This window comes from Diabrotica undecimpunctata, chromosome 8 (assembly GCF_040954645.1).
Source record: "Diabrotica undecimpunctata isolate CICGRU chromosome 8, icDiaUnde3, whole genome shotgun sequence".
Lineage (NCBI taxonomy): Eukaryota > Metazoa > Arthropoda > Insecta > Coleoptera > Chrysomelidae > Diabrotica > Diabrotica undecimpunctata.
The window spans coordinates 140,306,925-140,330,822 of NC_092810.1; the positions used below are offsets into that span (position 1 = coordinate 140,306,925).

Consider the following 23,898-nt stretch of genomic DNA (forward strand, 5'->3'; position numbering starts at 1 on the left):
AATAAGTGATAAGACTACCGTTTTAAACTAATGAACTAGATGATAGATATGACAATCTTGAGATCCACCTTGTTTGTATTTAACATGAACGATATATTCAATAATATTATATAGTCAGTATAAAAGCGGTTTGAGGTGGAATTCTTACTTTGGTGTAGTTTTCAGTGAAAGTCATCAACGTTACAGACTTAATTTTCCTTAATATGTGATAAGTCGAGTATAGTGAAATTTGTGTCAATAATTATATTTCGTTTCGTTGCTAGGGTTCATCTTTAGGATGTTTAGGATATTCTTATGGAATTGCTAACGGAATTATTATTCAGACAAAATAAATTGTTCGGAAATTGGAATTTTTGAAGTAAAATACACAATGGATTCGACTAAAAAGCATGTAAAAGTGTCACCGGAAGAGAGAGCTGGTCCGTTTTCAGTACTTTTTTATTGGTAAGTAAATACCCGACTAAATATTTAAAATTTAAGTTTAGTTTTTAAAATTTTTTTAAATATAAATTCTACGTCATTTTTGATTAATCTAAGCGAAAGAAATACGTTGTGTTACAGTTGTGTTAAAGGTGTTAAAATTAAAAGAAGAATGAGGGTTTATAATTGACAAGGTGGATTCCAAAAGGTCTTAGGCCAAAAAAGTAAATTTTTCAGGAACGAATTTTTTCTATGTTTAAGCATATAATTAAATGTTACTTAGGAATAGAATCAGTCATATAATTTGTAGGTTCAAATTCTTGTTTCAAGACAATTAAAAGTAAAATTTGAACACAAAATTTAACTTCTTAAAAGCCATGATTTTGTTTTTTTTTCAAAATGACCTTAAATCAGTGACTTAAGCACTTTCGGAAAATTCATGTGAGAGACATCATATTATTATTCATTTGTAAGTTTAGTGATATTCAGAGCTTGTCTTTAAGATGTCAGCAAAGGTTTAATAATTATCTAAGTACATAATGAAAAATTAATTTTTATTCATTAAAATCAATCATTCACATTTTTGTCAAAATTTTAAAAGTAAGTGGAAAAATCTTTCAAATAAAAGGCTCTAGTTCATCATACACTATAGTATTATTATCGTTGGAATCATTTTGCACATTGGTAAGTGCAGTATTATAAAAGTTTTGAACTTTCAGATAATGAAATAAATTTGAGAAGGTTTTCCACATCTTTTTTCTTCTTTTCATTTACATGATTCACTAATGGCATAGACTTCACTGTACTGTACACTCCCAGCAAATTGCATCGTTTTTTTATAACCATAAAAGTAGTAGAATCACCGCAGTAGGTATTTTTAGCTTCAATGTTTTTATTACTTTTATTTGAAAATGAAAAAATTCGTTGTTCACACATCAAAAAAGGGAGCTTCTTCAATAAAACTTGTTTTGCAGTATCCATGAAATCAAAAAGTTCCCAGTCTTTTCCTGAAACTTTAACTGTAGCTGAAGATGCAAAGACTCTGTAGTACTTTTCTGGTTCAACTATTGTTTCTTTTTTTCTAAATATTTTTTCGAAACCTCTAAATACTCTATTAGGAGGTATATAGCTATGTCTCCTGATTGGAAAGCAATGCTGAATATCACTAATAAACGCTTTGAAAGTCTTCACACAACTAAGTAGGAAACCCAAAACATTTTGATTTTTAATGTGTCTACTGCAAGCATCAGAAACAGTGTCAATGATTTCGCTGGAACATTTTTAAACTTGTCTTCTAAAATCCCCAAAAAGTTATACAGAGCTGAAAGTACTTTATTGGAGCCTCGCCCATTCTGGTTTTCAGTCCATGTGTACACAAATGTATTAGTAGAGTCTTGTGTATCTTCCATTAATACAAAAGTAAGATTATAAACCGAAATTTGTCGAGAATAAAATACCTTACCAATTCTTAGTTTTGGAAGAGGCTGGTTTTGTTCTTTGTCAAAAGATACCTTAACTACATTAGCTTCTGTTGTTTTAAGCAGTTCATAAAATTTCTTAGCTCGTAACTTGTGCAATCTGTACTTAGTAATAAGGGAGGCTTTTTCTTAAAGGTCTTTGCATAAATTTACTTCATTGTTTGTTAGATCACAAAAATGAACAAACGTCTGTCTTTGGATTGCCAAGACTTAGATTGAATTTCATCTGGAAGATCTTGAAGAACTTTGAGTAAGATGCAAGTGACTTCTGTTCTTTTTGAGTCTGTTTCCAAATACGCCACAATTTTTAAATAGGTAACTCAGGGCTAAGGTAACCGCGGACGCTCTTACCCCAACCATAATAAAGTCATTATGTTAAGCACTTTAAGGATTTTATGAAATCAATCATTGATTGAGTTGTACTTGAATCTTTGAGTTTTATCCTAGCTCCACCTCGCTTTTCACGAGGACATTCTCCTGACTCTTTTAAAGCTTTAGCTAATCGATTCACTATTTTTGATGAAAATTGTATGATGGACAGAAATGCACACAAAAAATACACACACACACTTAATAAAACACCATTTGTCTGTCTTATCTGAAGTATTTTGTAACTGTTCGAGATTGTGGATTTGTTTTATTTCCAGGCCTATGTTGCTTAGACTCTTGATTGAGAAGGTATTTGAATACGAAGTTGTTCTGATCAGCAGCAGTCTTATGTGAGTAGATTTTATCATCAGAGCTACTTACATCATTAGGAGTCAATAGGAGCCTTACAAATATCACTTTTATGAGCACAAAGAAAGCGAGGATCTGGATGAGCTTCTTTACTATTTCTTGCGAATTTCTTGAGATTTTTGTCCCACAGGTCTTCATTTTTCTCTCCTTTCCTCTTCTTGGCACTATTAATGTCGTTTACAGATACTGAAAAATCACTTGTTACAAAATATAAACTCATTTTATACTTATAACACACGGTTTCGATTACTCACTTGTTTCACCTCAAACAGTCAACATAACCAAAAACTCACAGCAAATAGATCCTGACAGCTGGAATCGCGCATGCGCAAACACTCAACAACTGACTTAAGCCTATTTGGAAAAGAACAAGACATGACTAAAGCACTTTTGGAAAACATTACTAATTTGTAATATGTATAATATACTTGACTTAAGCTATTATGGCATAAATTGTTTTTCTAATGTTAGAAATGATGCTCTAGAATCAGATCCAACTAAAACCTCAAAATATGAAAAAAATTAGGTAAGATTGATGTAAAATGACTAAATTTGTTTTAAATACTCTCCATTTTCGATAGATATATGAAGGTTATATTCTTTTTGTTTAGATACAGTCTTCCTTTAGGAGCTTGAAGTTTGAGTTAGTTTGAATAAAAATGTTTATTAGCACTTTTCGATATGTTTAAATTCGATATATGTTGATCAGAGTGACCTATCGACAAGAATCAAAATGCGTTTTAAAAGTGAACAGTGCAGCTTTCATACGCAATATTTGCATTTTGCCGCAAATGACATCAGCTTCTATAAAGCTGTGAATTAAATAAATGTTGCTCAATTTTTGCCATTTTTTACAATTCTCATGATAATATTTATCACTTTCATTGACCCGTCACTATGGAATTTCCATTGCTAGAGCCCACTCTTAAAAATCTTTAATAAGGCAACAAAAATGGCATTTGAAATATTAGCTTAAAAAACGCTAGATTTAAAGGTCACGTCAAGTCTTTATGTTTGAAAATTTGTGTTTTGTACAATTCCATCTTTTCGTTTTTTATTGACGGCTAATAGGTTGACATCAAAGCAGAATTTAGAGCTGAATACGGAACAAATGATAATTTGCAAACCATCAAGTCCTTCATTGAAAAAACCATTTTGAATATAATAGATACCTGATACTTGTTTTTATCGACTTTGAAAAAGTATTTGACATGGTTAACTAAAGTAAAATGCTCCATGTTCTGACGTTATGTAGAATAGACGACCGATACATATCCCTCATCAAATACGCAAATAAGCATGCTACAGCTTATGTAATACTTAATGAGGACACTGGGACCTTTCATATTGAAAGAGGCGTTTGGCTAGGAGACAAAGTGTCTGCAACATGGCAATATTGCGGACAGCTTTGAACAGGCGCGGATAATGCTTTAAGATCTCCGTACTGCCACAAATAGAGTGGGCCTTAAAATAATTTTTTCTGAAACATAGTTCATGACCAATTTAGTCCACAGCAAAAATACTTCAATTGAAAACAAGGATGTTGAGCCAATTGACTTCTATAAATATTTGAGGCATGAAATCAGAATAAGTCGAGACAACCAAACAATCCAGCTGAAGAGAAGAATAGACCTTGCTTGAGCCGCATTTGGAAAGGTGAAGGATATTTTTAGGTCAAAGATTCTAATGTGTCTGAAAAGAAAAATAATTAATTAAAGCATTCTGCCAATAGTGACCTCTTGTGGAAAAATCCTAACAATCACAAGAATAACAGTGAGTAAACTACAAGTTGTAGAAAAAGCAATGGAAAGAATAACGTTATGGATTTCTCTTCGCGATAGATACAGAATACTATTATATGCAAAAGATTAGGCATAGTAGATGTTATTGAGGAAATAACAACACTAACATGGAACTAGGCAGATCGTGTAGCAAGAGATGACATTAAAAGAGTAACTACAAATTGAATTTAGATGGCGTAAAAATCTGAATAAGTGGAAAAGCATGCGAGAGATTTTTGTACAGCAGTGGAGATTGGAGGCTAAATGATAATGATTATGATTATCTTTAAAAATCATATCAGGATATCTGCAGTTTATAACTTCTGGAAACACCTTTATATTTAAAGTACCTTGTGCTTCTATAATAGATTTTGTTATACTATTAATATCATTAAAAGGTCTGCCATCCATTTTTATTCCGATATTTAATTATTTCTTCTAGTGATTATTGAAATTTTTCGTTGAATTTTTGCCTTACTTCACTTATGCCAATTAGTTTAAAACTTCAGTTTAAAAACAATTAAATTTTTATTTTTTTTTTTTTAGGTGGATCCTGCCTTTTTTGAAGTATGGCTATCATAATGATATTGAGATGAAAGATGTTTATAATACCACACAGGCAGATCAATCAGGACCATTAGGGGATGAACTACAAGAGTAAGTATTAACATCAATCACATTGTGGGGGGGATCAACTTGCCCAATTTCACACGACAAAAGAGATGAACTCTAGGTTCAGGAAGCTGATAAACGATGAAGTAAAATTGTTCTATATTTACATAAATATTTTTTATTTTTTACAGAAACTGGGAACGAGAAATTTTAAGTTATATTGACAAGAAGAAAAATAAACCTAGTTTGAAAAATGCAATATTTAGGACGTATTGGAAATCTTTTACCCTTTCTGGTGTTGCAATATTTGTACAATTTATAATTATTAGGTAAGTACGCCCTCTTTAGTTTCTTTATCACCATTGTTATAAAACAATATTATTGGTATTTTAATATATTGGGTCAGTCCCCAACTCTCATGAGACCATGGGAGGTCTAAATGACGTCATAACGCTGTGTTGTTTACCAATTAAAACACAGGGACAGGCAAATCATGTTCCCAACGCCGGCTCCACACATGGGGCCAACGTTGGCCCCAACAGCGTTCTTCTAATGTGTCTACCGACAAAACTATATTGGAACCAATGTTGGCGCCAACATTTTTATGACTTGCTCCAACGTTGGGAGTTTTTCGTAGGCTGTCGGTTTTTGCGTACACATCAAAGGGATTGACGCCAATACTGGTGTTGCCGACCACACATTGGCGCTACAGCAGTGTTCCAATCGGAGTATAATTATGCTATTTGCGCATAATTTAATTGTTGACGCGTAATTTTCGCATCCTGCATAAAACTAAGTACCTAATTTTGCACAATATAGCAAAGCAAAAGAAAATAAACCAATGACAATCCACAGTTTATAAAAAGAGTCCTCGCCTTCTTTTTTCTTTTAAAAGACTTATGCTGCCATTTTACACAGTATTCTTTTAAATAAATAAATTACTTTATCGAAGAAAATTTTCAGTTGACAGTTTCAGTCTGAAAGTCTCCTGCCGGTGCTCTGCTTGTATGCTTTTATGCTTTCTACGGTTTTCCGGGTTTGACTCTGCGTTGAATAATTAAATTTTGAAAAAATAAAAACATTGTTTTGACGACGTTTCGGCAAGGTCGCACTTTCCATTGTCAAGTCAGGTAGTTCCGCTTCTCGCTTGAAGCAAAAAAACTTTTTACTTTTAGGAGTTTTTTTATAATTTCATTGTAGATGTTTCGTGTATTAAATTTATACACATCATTAGTTCATCTTAGAAAAGATATGCAGCAATAATATGGAGGAGGTGAAGAAAATAGCTTAATTTATGAACCATACAGATTAAAAAGAACAAAACGTTTAGTTTTAATTATCAAAAAACAGAACTAAGTTAGTTTTGTAAAAGTTAAAAAAGAGTTCAAAGAACAGAAATGTTAAAAAAACTTAAGTGTAAGTAACAAAGGAAAAATTATATCCAATATGGATGACAAAGTTCCAAAGTTAACACTGATATTACTTAATAATAGACATTATAGTAGTTTATATTTAACTTTAGGAAACATTATTAAATCAACTTGTTCTAAGCAATAAAAGACAATTACTTAGTAATGCATCGGTTAGTGATCAGTGTAATAGTATCTGGAGGCTCAGTAGATTAAGACCTCGGAAGCCCTGAAGAAGACGTCGAAGAGGATGTCGAAATCTTGGCGAATGATAATTAACACGGTTCAACCAGGAAGACTGTTAAGTTTAATTTTAATATTAATTCTTGTAATAGTATTAATATATATATATATACATTAAACCTAAAGGTAAGATTAATATTATTACAAAAATTAATAGCCAACTCATCACCATGCTCCCGGTTTAAACCCCGTCGACTTGCACTACACAGAGCTTTCGATATCCTTTCTGATGTCTTCTTCAGGGCTTCCTCCGGGAGTTCGGTCTCCTGATCCCCCAGATCCCTTTACTACACTATACGCTACACTTTACTTGCAAAAATAAAAAAATACGATTTCTAAATTTATTTACAATTGATTATTGACAAATTAAATGAAAAAAATTGTATGTAATAATATACAGGTCGCTCCAGCCAGTGGTTTTGGCCAAGTACATTCATTTCTTTGATACAAACAATAAATCCTATCTTGGTTGGATATGGGGATGCGGCGTGGTTTTGTTGTCATCGGGCAATGTGATTATATACCATAGCACACTGCTAGCAACCCAAAGGATTGGTATGAGAATTCGTACTGCGGTTTCTTCGTTGACCTACAGAAAGGTAAGTTTTTATTTTAAAACGGTAAAACGGTAAACTTATAATTAAAGATTTGAGACTGGAACATATACAAATTTATCAAAACCCAATCAGTCAGTAAAGGCATAGCAATATTCTATACAATGCTTGCCAATATTATTAGGAAAAAATTAATCAAATATGAAAACAAAGTTACTGGACAATACCAGGGAGGGTTTAGACTAGGAAGAACAATTACTGATCAAATTAATATGTTAAAATTAATTTAAAATAGTAGCTACGATCAAAACTTAGGACTACAATATGGTATTTATCGATTTTAAACAGGCGTGATGACAAGAACAGCTAAACTGTGAGTCTATAAGACAGTAACTAGATCCACGGTGATGTATACCAGCAAAACGTGGATTATGAACCAGCAGCAAAGAAACTAGAGATCTGGGAAAGAAAGTTGCTCAGAAAAATCTTCAGAGGAATAAAGACGGCAGAGAACATTTGGGGAAGACAACCAAATAAGGAAGTAGTAACGTAATAAGTAAAAATAGTACATAAATCTTTTAGCTGAACATAGGTAATATACATTGAGGTACTGTTCGCTGCAAGATATTCCGGATTTAATCTTCTAGGTATAGTTGTATACAGGGTCGGACTTATATACTGATACATTTTATCCAAATTACGGCAATCCCACAAAGTAAAAGAAAAATACATATAAGTAATACTTTTATATTAAAATATATATTTAACATAGTAAAAAATAAAAAAATAATAATTTTAAACTTAACTATCGCCTACATTTAAATCGGTATCACTATCATCGCTATCGTTTAAATCTATAACTACTCTATTTATAATGTTTTGGAACTGTAAGTATTTTTTTTTTGACATGCTCTATACATTTTTTCCAATTATCTGCTGTAATATTATTACTTTCGGTCTTAATTAAATCTATAACAGTCGAAAATGATTTAGGAGAATTATTATTTTTCCTCACATTACTTTTTAATTGAGACCACAACAATTCTACTGGATTCAGTACACAATATAGTCGGTTCGCTATATTTACGCGGGTTTCGGATTAAAAATTTTATTGTAAGTACCCAGTTTTAATTACCTGCTCTTTGGGGAAATATCAACTGGTCAAATGAAATGAAAAATAATCCATAACTTTTTTTAATTAAATAATAATGGAAAATCTTTTATATAATTGACAGTATAATGAGGAGAATTACTTCATTAATGGAGTCTAATGTGACTAATATAAACCTAATAATAATTTTATATTACACTTCACACAGAAAATATGGTCTATCTATATTTGTTCCATGGAGACAATTTCTAATGAAAAATAAAAAATTTAACTTGCCAACAAAAATGAAAATCAGTCATTATCATCAAAAATATCATAATCGTCATCATCATCACTGTCATCACCATTAATTGTTATTATGATTGGACTTATTTCGTTTATTTTATTTTCACGAGTCCACCAATCTTCTATTAGTTTCTCGCACTTGAATATACAGTTGCACCACACTTCTGGAGTTACAATTGAAAGTGCCTTTCGCCAAGGCCAAGTTTCCCGAACTGCGTCATCGCTATAACCGTTAGGCCCAATATGGTTGTCATAATATTGTTTTGCTATTTCCCATATATATTCGATGGGATTAAACTGGCAATGATACGGTGGCAGACGTAAAACTTGATGACCGTAACTTTCAATAATCTGATCCACAACAAAGGTTTTTGGTTTTGCGTGGATATTTGCCAAGCGTAATAATTCTGATTTTAAAATATGTTGTGTAAATGGTATATGTTCCTTTGTTAACCATTCTTTAATTTTATTAACAGTCCAAGAATTCGTTAGACTTTTGTTTAATACTTCAGAATGGTAAGGTGCATTGTCTAAAATAATTACGCTGGGCTCACTTAAACGTGGGAGAAGTTTTTCATGTAACCATTTTACAAACATTTCTGTGTTCATATTATCGTGATGGTCACTTGATTTTGATTTAGATGAAAATATTAAATCAGCACCTTCTATAACACCCGATTTCCCTCCTGCATGTAAAATTATGTGTCGCTTCCCTTCTCCATCAGTATGTTTAATAGACTTTACGTTATCATCTTGCCATATTCTCTTGGTTGCACCCCTAGAAAATATCCATGTTTCGTCTAAATATATAAAATTTGCCCTTTCTTCTTTTAATTTAGAATATTTTCTTAGAAAGTTAATTCTTTTATGTACAACAGAACTTCTTTCACAAAGGGCTTTTCTATTATCCTCCTTTTGAAATTTGAAACCCAAATTATGTATCACTTGCCATAGACTTGTTCTGCCAATTTCGTCAAATTTTCTATCTTTTAATTCCGAGAGAATTGTATTTAAGGTCACATGTTCCTTGTTGGCTCGCATTCGATAAATGGTATCACGAATTTCAAATTTTTTTCCATCTTGAATATCTTTCGTTTTCAATGATAGGCGAGTTTTTCGGTGATCTTCTTTCGGCCGTTCATTATTGCGATTTTGTAATACTCCTCTTAGTTTGGTTTCACTAATTCCTAGAGCATCACATACGCGTTGTTGAACAGGCATTACCGATTTTAAAGGACCGCCATTTTCTTTTTCATCCGTAAAATACTTATGTACACTACAAATTAGACTATCTACATCTAACACACGTCTAGGCATTTTATTTAATATTTCCACCAAACATACAATGTCAACACTGGCAAAGAATCAATTCAACTGCAATATTGTAACAAATTTATACCTACCCTAATGTTATTTTAATGTATTTTAAAATATGACCATTAATGCAGTTTTTACCTAATTTTCTGGGAAGTCGTTTACTGCAATTGGTTATCAATGAGTCATTAGCATAATTTTGTTAATCCGAAACCCGCGTAAATATAGCGAACCGACTATAGTTAGGAGGTAATCCTAATACTTTATGGCCATAATTCTCAGTTAGTCTGTCGATAACATAGTTTTTTTCACATTTAACTAATTTTAATAGTTCTAAAAGTTGTTTTTTTTTGTATAAGAATCTATAAAATATATTTCATGTTTTGATAAAAATTCTTGAATTTCAGCTTTGTTTGAATAAGTGTTTGGAATTTTACTCTTTAGTCATCAACTCATCAATGATACGGAGCATTATTCAAAATAATAACGCCATTTCTTTTTAATTTATTGCTATAATTGCTGCTCAAACCACTTTTCAAACAAAGTACTGTCCATATCTTGATGATAATCTAAGCGGCAATCACTTACACTCTTAGCAATCTTTTATCCAAGTCAAGCATTTTATAATAGACTACATTATTGTCCTGCAGAAGAAGGTGTTATATTTTAACCTTTTATTTAGTTAACATGGCATTTTAGTAAAATGTATTGTTTGTTTTTCAATTTCTTTAAATTAATTATTTATTAGTGTTTAACTCCTTTTAGATTAATGCTCAAAGAAAAATAAAATTTTTCAAAGGTTTTTCACTGCATTGCAATAACTTTAAATTAAACTTTAAATTGTTACGTAGATTGACGTAGCAGAATTTTTAACTCCTTCGATGTACCCCTAATAGAGTCTTAATTATTGATACTAAAAATTAAAACGTCTGCGGCCTTGACGACAGCAGTGGACTTGAAAAAGCGCAGTTGCCACATTTACCTCAATGTATATTCTATGAAAAGCTTTTAAGTATTCTTAAGAACAAAAACATAGATAGTAGAGATCTACAAATTATATCGAATCTGTATCAAAATCAGAAAGCAAGAATAAGGGTCGAAGGAGAACTGACAGAGGAAGTAATTATACTTAGAGGAGTTCGACAAGGGTGCATACTTTCACCACTCTTATTCAACGTCTACAGTGAAGTGATATTTTAAGAAGCTTTATTGGATATTGTGGAAGGTATTTTGGTCAACGGAAATAGCATTAATAATATTAGATATGAGGACGATACGGTCATATTTGCAAGTGACATGGAAGATCTACAGTACATAATACAACATGTATACAATGCATGTGAAAGGTACGGACTGCAAATGAATCTCAAGAAAACGAAATCAATGATATTCTCAAAAAAACCACAAAATGTAGATAACATGATCATCAATAATACAACGATCGAAAGAGTAACAACATATAAATATTTAGTAACGTGGCTAACCGAAGATGGAGATCAAACAAAAGAAATCAGATCTAGAATAGAAATGGCAAGAAACACGTTCATAAAATTGAAGAACTTACTTTGCAACCGTAACCTTAATCTAGAGATCCGCACAAGAATGCTACGTTGTTACGTTTTTTCTACTTTACTATACGGCATGGAAGCGTGGACAATAAAACAGTCTGAAATCAAAAAATTAAACTCCTTTGAGATGTGGTGCTACAGGAGAATCCACAGAATATCGTGGACTGAAAAAGTAACTAATATAAAGGTGTTACAAAGAATGAAGAAAGAATTTGAAGTCATAAAAACTGTTGAAATTAGAAAGATTCAATATCTGGGTCATATAATGAGGAGCGAGAAGTACGTATTACTTAGATTATTTATGCAAGGGAAGATACAAGGGAAGAGAAACCCAGGACTACGCAAAATATCCTGGCTAAGAAATTTGAGAAAGTGGTTCGGTTGCAGCTCATTAGAATTATTCAGAAGCGCGGCCAATAAAATTAAAATAGCGATGATGATTTCCAACCTCCGATAGGAGAAGGAACCTGAAGAAGAATATTCTATGTCCAGCTGAAAAGTTTATCTGCTGTATATAGATAATCAGTCAGTAAAATTCGTTATTGTCGATTTTTTTAACTTTATACCTATCAACAGTGCCTAATTCGTGAAATGGAGAAAAAGATTTCTTTTTGCGATACCTTTAAGTAGATAGGCCAATGTTTTATAATATTACTCTCGATTTCGGTGTTAGAATGTTCTTCTTCGGTCTAGATCTATTATTTCGACGATCTTGCCGCGTATTATAAGGTGCATTATAAGGAGGGTTATATTTATCTGGCTTATGCATCGCATTCTCGAAATATTTCAGCTTTCGAATCACCTAAAAGGCTCCATATTTTCATTTGTATCTCTGTAACAGATATATGTAGCATCATAATAATTTGATTTTTAGTATTAGTATAATATCTTTATTTAAGAGAATTCTGTTTAGCTTGTACAATGCTAGAAACATTTTCCATGCGTATTCTTACTTCTTTGCTAATATCCCAGTTGTCATTAAATATCAACCAGTAACTTTAAAAATATATTTGAGATATTATTATGATATTATATAACTTTATCAGTCATACGTCACATGTTTCTTATCTGAAAAATTGAACTTTAAAATATCGCTATAACTTAGCTTATATTAATATTATATTTATGATATTTATTGTAGCTTTTAAAATTAAACCACAAATCTCTAGGAGAAACTGCGGCAGGACAACTGGTTAATCTTATGTCCAATGATGTTCAGAGATTCGATGCGGTTGCCGCCTCTATACATTTTATTTGGATCATGCCTTTATCCGCGCTAATCACATTCTATATTTTGTACATCTATGTGGGAATCATTGCTGCAGTAACTGGAATGGTGTTTATTAGTTTGGAATCAGTTCCACTACAAGGTAGGTTATATTATTCTTTAATTTATTGAATTTTTTTTGTGTGGTATTTGTATACTGCTATCTGATCACAAATGACCAATTATCAGTTATTTTATGACCTAACTTAATAAACAGCAAATACTTAAATCTAAGGGCTTAACCTATGGCTTACTCTTATTTTATCTATCAACTAATACACTACAACTTACATGCAATAACTTCACAGCACTATACTCTGCTTTTTACAATAAACTGTTACACATTTACACTAACTCAAATGGTTTTGGCCTTATGAGTCTTCTCTTTAGTTCAGTGTTGTCAAGAAGCTGGATTGCCTCGACATTCACATGAATATGCAGCCTCTGCTCGTGACTTGCTGCTGTTCTCTTATTTCGATCACAGTTTCCATACCCAGGTCCTGGTGGAGGTTGCTGTTACGGATATACCAAGGAGCATCAACAATGTTTCTCAGTACTTTGTTTTGAAATCTCTGGATAATATTTAGATTACTAGCTTTGGTACAGCCCCAGAATTGGCACCCATATACCCATACTAGCCTCAGTACTTGCTTGTAGATGGATAATTTATTATGAATTGATAATGTTAAATTTTTTACAATCAGCCAGTACAATTTCTTATATCTAATATCAAGCTCCACTCTTTTCTTTTTGACATGGACTTTCCAGAGCAGCTTCGCGTCTAGGGTGATGCCCAAGTATTTTGCTGATGCTGCATAAGGAATTTGGGTATCATTTATTCTAACTGGGAAATTTTCTATTTTTTTATTTGTAAAGTTAATGTGTGCAGATTTAGTCTCATTTAATTTTATTCGCCATTTTATGGTCCAGTTATGTATTTTATTTACTGATAGTTGCAACTTGTCAGCCGCTTCTTCACTAGTGTTTCCTATCGATAGTATGGCTGTATCATCCGCGAAGGTGGCAATATTGTTTTGTTCTAGCTCTGGAATGTCACACGTAGGTGTGAATAGGTACAGGACCGGACCTTGTGGCACGCCAGCTTTCATCTCCCTTAAGTCGGTGTACACTTCTTCTTGTTTTACACTGAAATATCTATTCGCAATGTATGATTTCAAGATTTCTGAATACTGTTTAGGCATGGACGTTCTTAGTTTATAGTTTAAACCGTCATGCCAGACTTTATCAAACGCCTGTGCTACGTCCAAGAAGATTGCAGAGCAGACTTTCTTTTCTTCTAATGTTTTTTCTATTATATTCGTTATTCTGTGAACTTGATCTATAGTGGAATGGTGATTTCTGAAACCAAATTGATGATTTGGTATTTGGTATGATTTTTTCTTTCTATTATTGGTTTTAATCTTTTCAATAGAAGTTCTTCAAATAGTTTTGACATCACTGGAAGGAGTGATATTGGTCGATAGGATGTCACTTCATTAGGAGATTTACCTGGTTTGGCAATCATAATCACTTCGGCTAGTTGGGAATTACACTGTCAGCTATGGAGACCTGGACAACGAAGTGAGAGATCAAATACAAAAGCAAATCGACTGGCAGGATGCCTTAATAACACTATATGGCGAAACAGACGCATTAACACCGAGATACAGTCAAGAATTTATAAAGCCAGTGTAAGACCAATAATGGCATATGTCTCAATGCATATGTGGCAATGAAACAAGACCCGACACAGCCACAATGCAAAGGCTACTGAAAACGACAGAGATGAGAGTACTGAGAAGAATTGCAGAAAATACGCTGAGAGATCGAAAGGGAAGTGAAGACATTAGAAGAAAATGTAACGTACAGTGTATAAATGAATGAACACAAAATAGAAAAAAAGAATGGAATACCACATAAGCAGATTGGAGGAGACCCGTGTAGAAGAAGTATCGGACGACCGCGCAAAAGATGGAGTGACAACCTTTCATAGAGATATTAATCCGCCAATGAACAAGCCGAATTGCTTATAAAGAGGAAGAAGGTGAAGAAGAAGAAGTATACGTACTATCATCGTACGTTACGGACATCGTGAAAATTGTCGTATAACATGGCAATTGTACTCCTAGCAAAGTAGGACGTTATTTTAAACAGTTTTAAATTAGATCGGAAACATTCGGGTTTCAATCGGGAGACTAGGAGGAAATATAATTTTGATCTCTCACTTTTAAGTTAAAACATAATGCTACTATCTTTGTTGTTTCTCTCGCTGATTTTGTAATACTAAAGATTAATTTTTCCGTATATATTGAAGGCATATTGAAATAAAGAAACAGGAGCGAGCAGGAGCTAATGTCGTACATAACAACAAAGACAAGATATATCATGTCGTAGTGATGACGACAGTTTTTAGACAGAATTAGAAAGATTTTTTAGAAGGCACTACTATCCTCTATATAATTAATTACAAACATTTATTATTGAAAATAGGGGTATTATATATTATAGTTTTTCAATAATTATTCCTTTTTTATTAGGGACAATATCCAAATGGCGGGGAACATTGAGGTATAAAATTGCCTTAAGAACTGATAAAAGAATTAAATTGATGAGTGAAATAACATCTGGAATACAAGTAATAAAAATGTACGCATGGGAGAAACCCTTTGAAAAAATTGTAGAAATGTCAAGAAGGTAAGTTCATTTCGTTCAGATATCTTTTGGAAAAATCCCAAGAAAATAATATTTAATCATATACATATAAAATTTAAATTTGACGTTAATATTGAGAATAAACTAAATGCAAGAACGAGTACTTACCATGTCAAGATAGTATCATTGGGTTTTCTTCAAGTAGCTCTTCTCGAGCGTTCTTTTTCCTTAAAGTTGAGTGTGATTATATATTATATATGATCAAATTAATTAAAAAGTTATTGACTTTAACTGTATAAATGGAATTATAGTCTAAAAATGTATTTGTTTTAGGTACGAAATAGACGTTATAGCCAAGACATCATATTTGTACGGGATTTTATCAGCTACTAGTGTATTTACCGAACGACTAATTCTTTACGTAACTTTGGTAACGTTTGTGTTACTTGGACATAGATTGACAGGAGATATTGCATTTTCCCTTGCTCAACTTTTTAATAATATACAGCTTGTTATGGCGATAAATTTCCCAAGAGCACTGTCATCTTATACTGAAGCAAACGTCTCTATATCAAGGTTTGTATAAACGTTTGTCCAAACTAGGAGAAACTTTGAAAATCCTATAATCGGCACGCCTACATAATGCGGATTAAAATTAACGGACATTATCTTAGTAAATAAAACATAAATTTCACCTGTAAACGACCTTTAAAAATCACATAGTTGAGTCCCGGCGTTCCTCCATCTCTTTCTCTTGGAATACTTTATCTATCTCATCTATCTGCTCTCTGCGCAGATGGGCAAAATTTCAAAAGTCATTACATTGCATAAACAATACAGTAAAAACAATGTGGTTTACAAAAGAAACATGGTCTTCACGATATCTTAACTACAATTTTTATCATCCATTTTCCCATAAGAAGTCTGTAATTATACCTTCTAAAAAATACCTTCTAAAGAATACATATCCCGAACATCTAATCGAAACTATTTTCAAATCAAGACTTAATGAATTTTATAACAAGACAAATAACAACAAACCCAACAGTATCAAAACTAATTACACAACTCTTCCATATATAAAAGGTTTATCCGAACAATTAACAAATCTTTTAGCCAAACATAATATAACAGTGGCCCATAAAGGCAACAACTTTTTAAATAAATATTTCACAAATCTAAAAACACAAATATCGGTCAAACTAGTCAACTGCTTCAATCCCGAATTCGTTCTCACAAATATGACAAGAACAACGTCACTGCGCTCACAAAACATGAAAGTGAGAAGAAGCATAAATTTGATTTTGAAAACATCAAAATTTTAAAAACAGAACAAAACAAAAAGAAAAGGGAGATATACGAATCAATAGAAATAAATAGAAATACCAACGCAATAAATGACAAAAAAGATACACAAAACCTAAATAAAACATATTTCAATCTGATTTAAATAATAATAAAAATAAAAGCTCTTAAAGTCATAACATATATCCACTTTTACCTTTTTTGAAAACATCAATGATACGCTCATATAAAAATAATTAGATACTAATTACAGTAAACCATGAGATATCAGATATCAACTTTTATTTGTCAGTTCATTAATGTTTGTGTCCCGTTTACGTTCTAGTAAGTCATATCATCATCATCATCAATCAGCCCTGAGTTGTCCATTGTTGAACATAGGCCTCCTCTAGACTTTTCCATCTGCTTCTGTTCTGCGCCTCTGCTATCCAATTGGTCTTCCACGGCTTCGCTTGTCAGCCCTTGTCTCCACTCAAGCAATTTTTTTGTCCAACTGTCGTCTTTCATTCTTGCAACATGTCCTGCCCATCTCCATTTTTGCCTTGTAATATGTTCGATAATGTCTTCCACTCCGGTTCGTCTACGAACTTCCTCGTTTCTTATTCTATTTCTTAAGCTTATTCCAAGCATTGATCTCTCTATCTTTCGTTGTGTCCTTCTTAATTTTTCGGCTGATGTTTTTGTGAGAGTTAAGGTTTCTGCTCCGTATGTGAGGACTGGTAGAACGCACTGGTTAAAAGCTTTTCTTTTTAAATGGATCGGTATATCTGTTTTAAATACGTCTCTCATTTTTCCGAATGCAGCCCAACCCAGACTTATTCTTCTGAGTAGCTCGCATGTTTGGTTATCTCGCGTTAACCTTATTTCGTGACCCAAATACACATATTTTTCCACAAGTTCTATGGGCGACTTTTCGATTTCTATTAGCTCATTGGGGACGAGATTGGTCATCATTTTTGTTTTTCCATAGTTTATTTTTAAACTGACTTTCTGGGTTACTTGCTGTAGTTGTTGTAGCATAACTCTGGCTTCTCCTAAGTTGTCTGTTATGAGAACAATATCATCGGCATATCTGAGATGATTGAATATCTTTCCATCGATGCTAATACCCTTTGATTCACACTCTAGCCGTTTAAATGCGTACTCCATAACTGTTATAAATAGTTTTGGCGACAAGGTATCTCCCTGCCGCACTCCTCTGCCAATTTTTATCTTCTCAGTCATGCAATGGAGGTTAACGGTTGTTGTCGCATTTTCGTATATATTTCGAATCATATTTGCATACCTGTGATCTATTCTGAATTCTAATAGTGCTTTTAAGATAGCAACTGTTTCGACTGTGTCAAATGTCTTGTGGAAGTCGACAAAGATAAGAGCAAGGGGTCTGTTATATTCGATAGACTGGTAAGTCATATAATATATACATATTTTACAATAACTGTTTGTCCTTATACATGTAGATTTTAGAATCTTGACAAAGACAGCGGTTTCCTGCCGAAACGTTGATTGCTATGGAAAATAAAATCTAGTTACACATGTAATAATATTTTATTGAACCTAAAACCAAAAAATACTAATTTTATATTAAATATAGTACGGTTCAAGAAACTCAAAACTAATATATATAAAGACAGTTTGAAATAATTTGAGAGATTTATGAAACATGTAACGAACTATTTTCGACCCTTTTTTATAGTAAATACATTTCAAAATAAATATATTGCAAGGAAGCATGACACAGACATATTTTGTATTATTTAATAAAGAAATATATTAGGACCATATAAAGATATATGCTTTGGCATTAAAACATTAACAATATTTGTAACCTAATATTTTTTTCACAATTTGGGGCCAAAACTTACACAATAGTTATTTCTTTTCGATAATAAAACTACGAGTACCTACATCATACTTTTTTATAGGTTAGAAAAATTTCTTTTATTAGAAGAGGTTGAAGAGGAAACAGTGGTACATGAAAAGCACGGGGACCACGTGGGATGTATTAATTTGAATAACGTTACCGCCAGTTGGTCGCCGAAATCGATTGTACCAACATTAATTGACATCGATCTACATTTAAAATGTGGAACTTTATGTTGTGTGGTCGGAAACGTAGGAAGTGGAAAAAGTAGTCTTTTGCATTTACTTCTTAGAGAATTACCAATAACGTCAGGTTACATGAATATCGCAGGAAAGATCTCATATGCTTCTCAAGAACCGTGGTTATTTGTATCAAATGTGAAAGATAATATTCTTTTTGGAAAATCGTTTAACAAAAAGAGGTACGTATTTTTTTAGTTCTTATACTCATAAATATAAATTATTAATCTCATGGCTTCCTCCAGATATATAGCTATCTCTTTGGCAACTAATAGCAGGTATTACAACTATGTCGCAATACAGATAGAAATCATAAAGCATTTTTTGCCTATGAGCAAAAGTTGAAAAGTCAAAAGCTCAAAAGCTTGGTAGTTCGCGGCGGACTTGGCAGGCAACAATCTTTCGGTTGCATTACACAAAATATCTGAAAGAATACGCAATGCCGTGGGATCTTCGGAATCAGACGTAATACTCGTACTTTTGGGCGACAACAAGCACAAACGTTCACAAAACTTAAATAGTAGCACAAAAATCGGTGATTTTTCTTATTTTCAAAGTGAGAATCAATAGAAGTAACCATAACCATGGTAACATAAATTATTTGCGACGAAAAAAAAAAATAATATGTTAATCTGTTATCTGTTTAATTCTGAAGCTGCCACTGGTTAATTTCCTGGGAGGTAGATTCCCAACTATCCCTCCATCTTTTAGGTGGTCTTCCGGGAGGTCTTGAACCGGGCGGGTTGTTTTCTAGGGCAAGTTTTGGGAGTCTTTTCTCATCCATTCGTCTTACATGATTGTACCACATCCTCTTACGCTGCCTTCCCCATCTTACAATATCTTGAATTTTGCACTGCTCTCTGACGTATGTATTTCTCACCCTGTCTCTTCTTGTTTTGCCCTCTATTGGTCTTAGGGTTTTCATCTCGGCAACCATTAGCATCTGTCTCGTTTTGTTGGTATCTTCGCGCACTGCTATGCCATATTTCATGATCGGTGGTATGCAAGTCTTGTAGATTCTAATTTTACTATCTGTGCGCATATACGGATTTGACCATACTATCTCCCGCAGACATCCCGACAATGCGGATGCTTTGTTGATCTGACTCCTTAGGTCCTTTACTAGGTCGTGTGTGCTTGATATATCTATACCCAGATATCTGAATTGCATCACCTGTTCTATGGGGTTGTTCTCAACCACTAACTTACATCTAAGCGGATCTTTTGCTATTGTCATATATTTAGTTTTGTTAGTAGAAATGGTCATATTTAGTTGGTGGCTTATATGAAAGAACTGAAAGAGCTGTCTCTGAAGATCATCTTCTGATTCGGCAATAATTGCTGCATCATCTTCGTAACACACCATACCAATTCTTTTGTTGCCCATTCTGTATCCGAGATTGAGAGATGTTACTTTGTTTATAATTTTACCCATGAGTAAGTTAAACAAGAAGGGACTTAAACTGTCGCCTTGTCTAAGTCCTCCCGGTGTTGGAATATTTTCAGTGAATTGTTCTCCTGCTCTAACTTTGGTTACATTGTTGTTATTTAGGTTATGGACCATCTTTGTTATGTTGGTCGGTGTTTTATTTTCTATAAATATATTTAGAATGTCTCGCAGGCAAACACTGTCAAATACCTTCATTAGATCAATGAAGCAAATATACGCTAACATGCCAAACTCTATAGCTTTTTCTTTTATTTGTTTTATTATGTTTTAGACTGTATTTAATACTGTATCCGTTATAGACCGCTCCCTTGTAAAACCTTGTTGTTCTTCAGCATTAGTGATTTGTCCTTAATAATACTCGTAAAAAGTTTCATCGTTGTATTTAAGAGAGTTATTTCTCTGTAGTTTTGCGGCCAAGTTTTTTGTCCTTTTTTAAATATTGGGATTGTGATGCTCGTAAACCATTCCTCTGGTGTTTATGTGTCGTTTAAGATTTTGCTGGGTAATAGTTGTGACAGTTTACTTGCAAGTTGATGGCCTCCATATTTTAAGAATTCATTGGGTATACCACGTGTTTCAAGTGATTTTCTGCTTTTTAGCTTCTTGATCTTTGCTTCTAACTCTTCGTCATTGATTGTAGCACTTATATCTGCTTCGTATTCGTTTATATTCAGCATTCTGATTGTAACTCGATCTCTTTTAGTTTGCTGGTAATCCTGTTCTCATAAAGGAGTTTTGTACCCTCTGTTGCTAGCGACTCTATATATTGTGTTTTTCGATGAGCATTGGGGGTTTTCTAGTAGCATCTTGCATAAAACAAGGTTGTGATCGGTCCTCAGGTTAGCAGATGTTCTGACATCAAGTACTTGTGATGGTGTTATCACTCGATTTGTGATTATAAAATCTATCATTGATCGCTGGCCTCGATTATTGTTAAAAGTGTATTTATGTTGGTCTTTATGAGGAAAGTATGTGTTGTTGATTCTCATTTTATTTCTAGCGCAAAAGTCTATTAGTGCTTCGCCGTTTTCATTAATTATTTTTTCGTTGTACTTTTGTTGTATACCTGGTATGACATCGTTTCGTATCCGTGCATTAAGATCCCCGAATACGATAATTTTGTGTTTAGCATTTATGTTATCTACGGTGTTTTGTAGTTGCTGATAGAAATTTTCAGTTTCTGCTGAGGGCTTATATAGGTCTGGGCATATGTGCTTATAAGGTGTGTTGTGCTGTTACGTATTTTTCTAGAGATTCTTAATAACCTATCGTTGATGTATTCGATATCTTAGATGCTTTGCGTGTATTTATCGTGCAGCAAAATTCCGACTCCTGAATGTGCTCTTTCTTGTTTAGCTTTTCCGCTGTATATGAGTGTAAACTCTCGGTATTTTGATGTTCCTTGACCTTTTTTCCTTGTTTCGGAGATTGCGCAGATGTCAATAGTGTGTTTCTTCATTTCTTAAAAACTCTTCATTGTGTTATAAATTCAATATTATTAAATGTGTATTAATGTTTAATTATGTTTTATAATGATGCATTATGTTTAATTTATTATTAAATTAATTACCTGTTACACTCGTCACACTAATTCTTCTGTAGTAAACTTGAACACATTAAAAATAATTTCTCCTACTTGGGATTGTAAACATTTATTTTGCACTGAAATTCTCATTTTAATTCCAAAATGTACCCGTTCCGTTCCAAAGAGATTAGTAAATACTTGTAATCACTGCAGTGAATTTAACATTAGGAGCTCGATCTCTTCCGCGTGGCGGTCAGAGAAGAAATGAATTATGTACAATGATATAAAATTTGTTCAACGTGCAACAAGCCACTTCTTGCTTGTAGTATTGTACTTTCCTTATTATTAAGTTTTATAAACTGTTTAATATTTTAGGTACCAAGATGTTATAAAAGTATGTTCACTTGAAAGAGATTTAAAACAGTTACCTTACGGCGACAGAACACTGGTGGGAGAAAGAGGCAAATCGTTAAGTGGAGGACAAAAAGCACGAATTAATTTAGCTAGAGCTGTCTATACAGAAGCTGATATTTACTTATTTGACGATCCCCTTTCTGCTGTTGATACAAAAGTCGGAAGGCATCTGTTTGATGAATGTATAACCAAATATTTAAATGGAAAAACAAGAATTTTGGTGACGCACCAACTTCAATACATGAAGAAATCAGATCTGATTGTCGTAATTAATAATGTAAGTGATCTTTTATTAACAAATAAAGATGTCAAAATCGATCATATTTTAGGGCAAAATAGAAAAAGTAGCAAAATTTCATGACCTAACCGAGCAAGAGTTAAATCTTCTTCAACAAACCTCAGAAACTGATGATAAAGAAAAAGAAAAAATGCCGATAATATCAGAGAATAAAATTCCAAAAGTTTCATCGACTGCAACACTTCAATCAGCATCTTCATTAGCAGTAAGTCATATAAATAATTAAGGCAAAAGAATTGTCGCGCGATTCGAATTCTTCGTCAACTATCACCATTGCTCCTTCATTGATTTTAGATGCATTAAACTATCTTTCGTGTTAGCCAACGGGTCTGTTGTCTGCTCTAATTACAACTGCGTAATCATCGAATGTCATTCGTTGAATGGCGGTTTTAAACAACTGAACTAATAAATTAATTTGAAGAAACTTGTGATCTGCGTCCAGAAATGTTAGAAGCGATCCGGCACGATGATAAATTTGTCCTTGAACTCTGAATGTTGGCATGTAATGTTCGCGCTGCGGATGTTTTCCAAGAAATGCCCCGACTCACGTGTAACACCTAATAGCAATGTCGATAGTGGATCGGGAGTATGTATGGTCTGTGGATCGGGTGGTAGATGTAATTCTGGCAGTTGGCAGTTGAACTTTTTCACTGGGGCAGCACATTCCTGTCTTTTCGTTCTTAAATTTGTGGGCGCTATAATACATGCAAATTTTATTCATTTTTCCAATTACGACACTTAGATGAAGATTGTAATGATTATTACTGTTATAATGGAATACACCAAGATTTAAATCAGCGTGCAGTGTTCGTCTTGATCGAGCGGTCTTTATTCAAAGTTGTTCAGTTGTCTCAGACGAACAGGCCTGGGTAGTACGTATTCAATCAGTTTCTAACTAATCAGTTTCACTTCTCGTTGTTCAGATGATTTAGACGAACAGGTCTCAGCGGCAAGTACTTGAAGATTTTCCAGCCTTAATACTTGTTGCTCGTCTTACTCTGAGGCTCGTAATGCTCTTTTCTTCCGTGCTTGAGGTGTATATCGGACAATTGCGTCTTGCAGTCAAGGCATAATTGTACGGGAGCGACGTGAAAAATGCAGTTGAATTTATTAGATGTCAATCAGCAATCCGAATCTCATAAGGTATCCAATTCAATCGAACCCGCCGTTCACGCACATATAGAAATGTTAATATTGACGGTGATCACCAATTCGCTGAAGAAAATTTAAAGAAAAAAAAATCAGCATTCAAGAATTGTTGATATCGACTTTAATTCCACTCACGATGATATCTGATTGAATTCAGTTCGATTGAATTATTTATCTAAATTAATTTAACTCACAACGAAATGCACAAAACTATTCGAAAAC

General features: G+C 33.2%; 1 protein-coding gene across 2 annotated transcripts in view; it reads left to right on the forward strand.

The window, feature by feature from the left end:
- Positions 1 to 23,898, forward strand: part of LOC140448114 (ATP-binding cassette subfamily C member 4-like) — a 66,279-nt gene that overhangs the window by 19,820 nt on the left and 22,561 nt on the right. For both annotated transcript variants that reach the window (XM_072541187.1, XM_072541188.1), the window contains exons 2-11: positions 264 to 444; positions 4,964 to 5,074; positions 5,221 to 5,358; positions 7,082 to 7,280; positions 12,655 to 12,883; positions 15,318 to 15,474; positions 15,766 to 16,008; positions 18,663 to 19,022; positions 22,191 to 22,506; positions 22,559 to 22,732. In XM_072541187.1, the coding sequence (XP_072397288.1) occupies positions 371 to 444; positions 4,964 to 5,074; positions 5,221 to 5,358; positions 7,082 to 7,280; positions 12,655 to 12,883; positions 15,318 to 15,474; positions 15,766 to 16,008; positions 18,663 to 19,022; positions 22,191 to 22,506; positions 22,559 to 22,732 (2,001 nt within the window). In that variant the 5' untranslated portion in view covers positions 264 to 370. The remainder of the gene's footprint in view (positions 1 to 263; positions 445 to 4,963; positions 5,075 to 5,220; positions 5,359 to 7,081; positions 7,281 to 12,654; positions 12,884 to 15,317; positions 15,475 to 15,765; positions 16,009 to 18,662; positions 19,023 to 22,190; positions 22,507 to 22,558; positions 22,733 to 23,898) is intronic.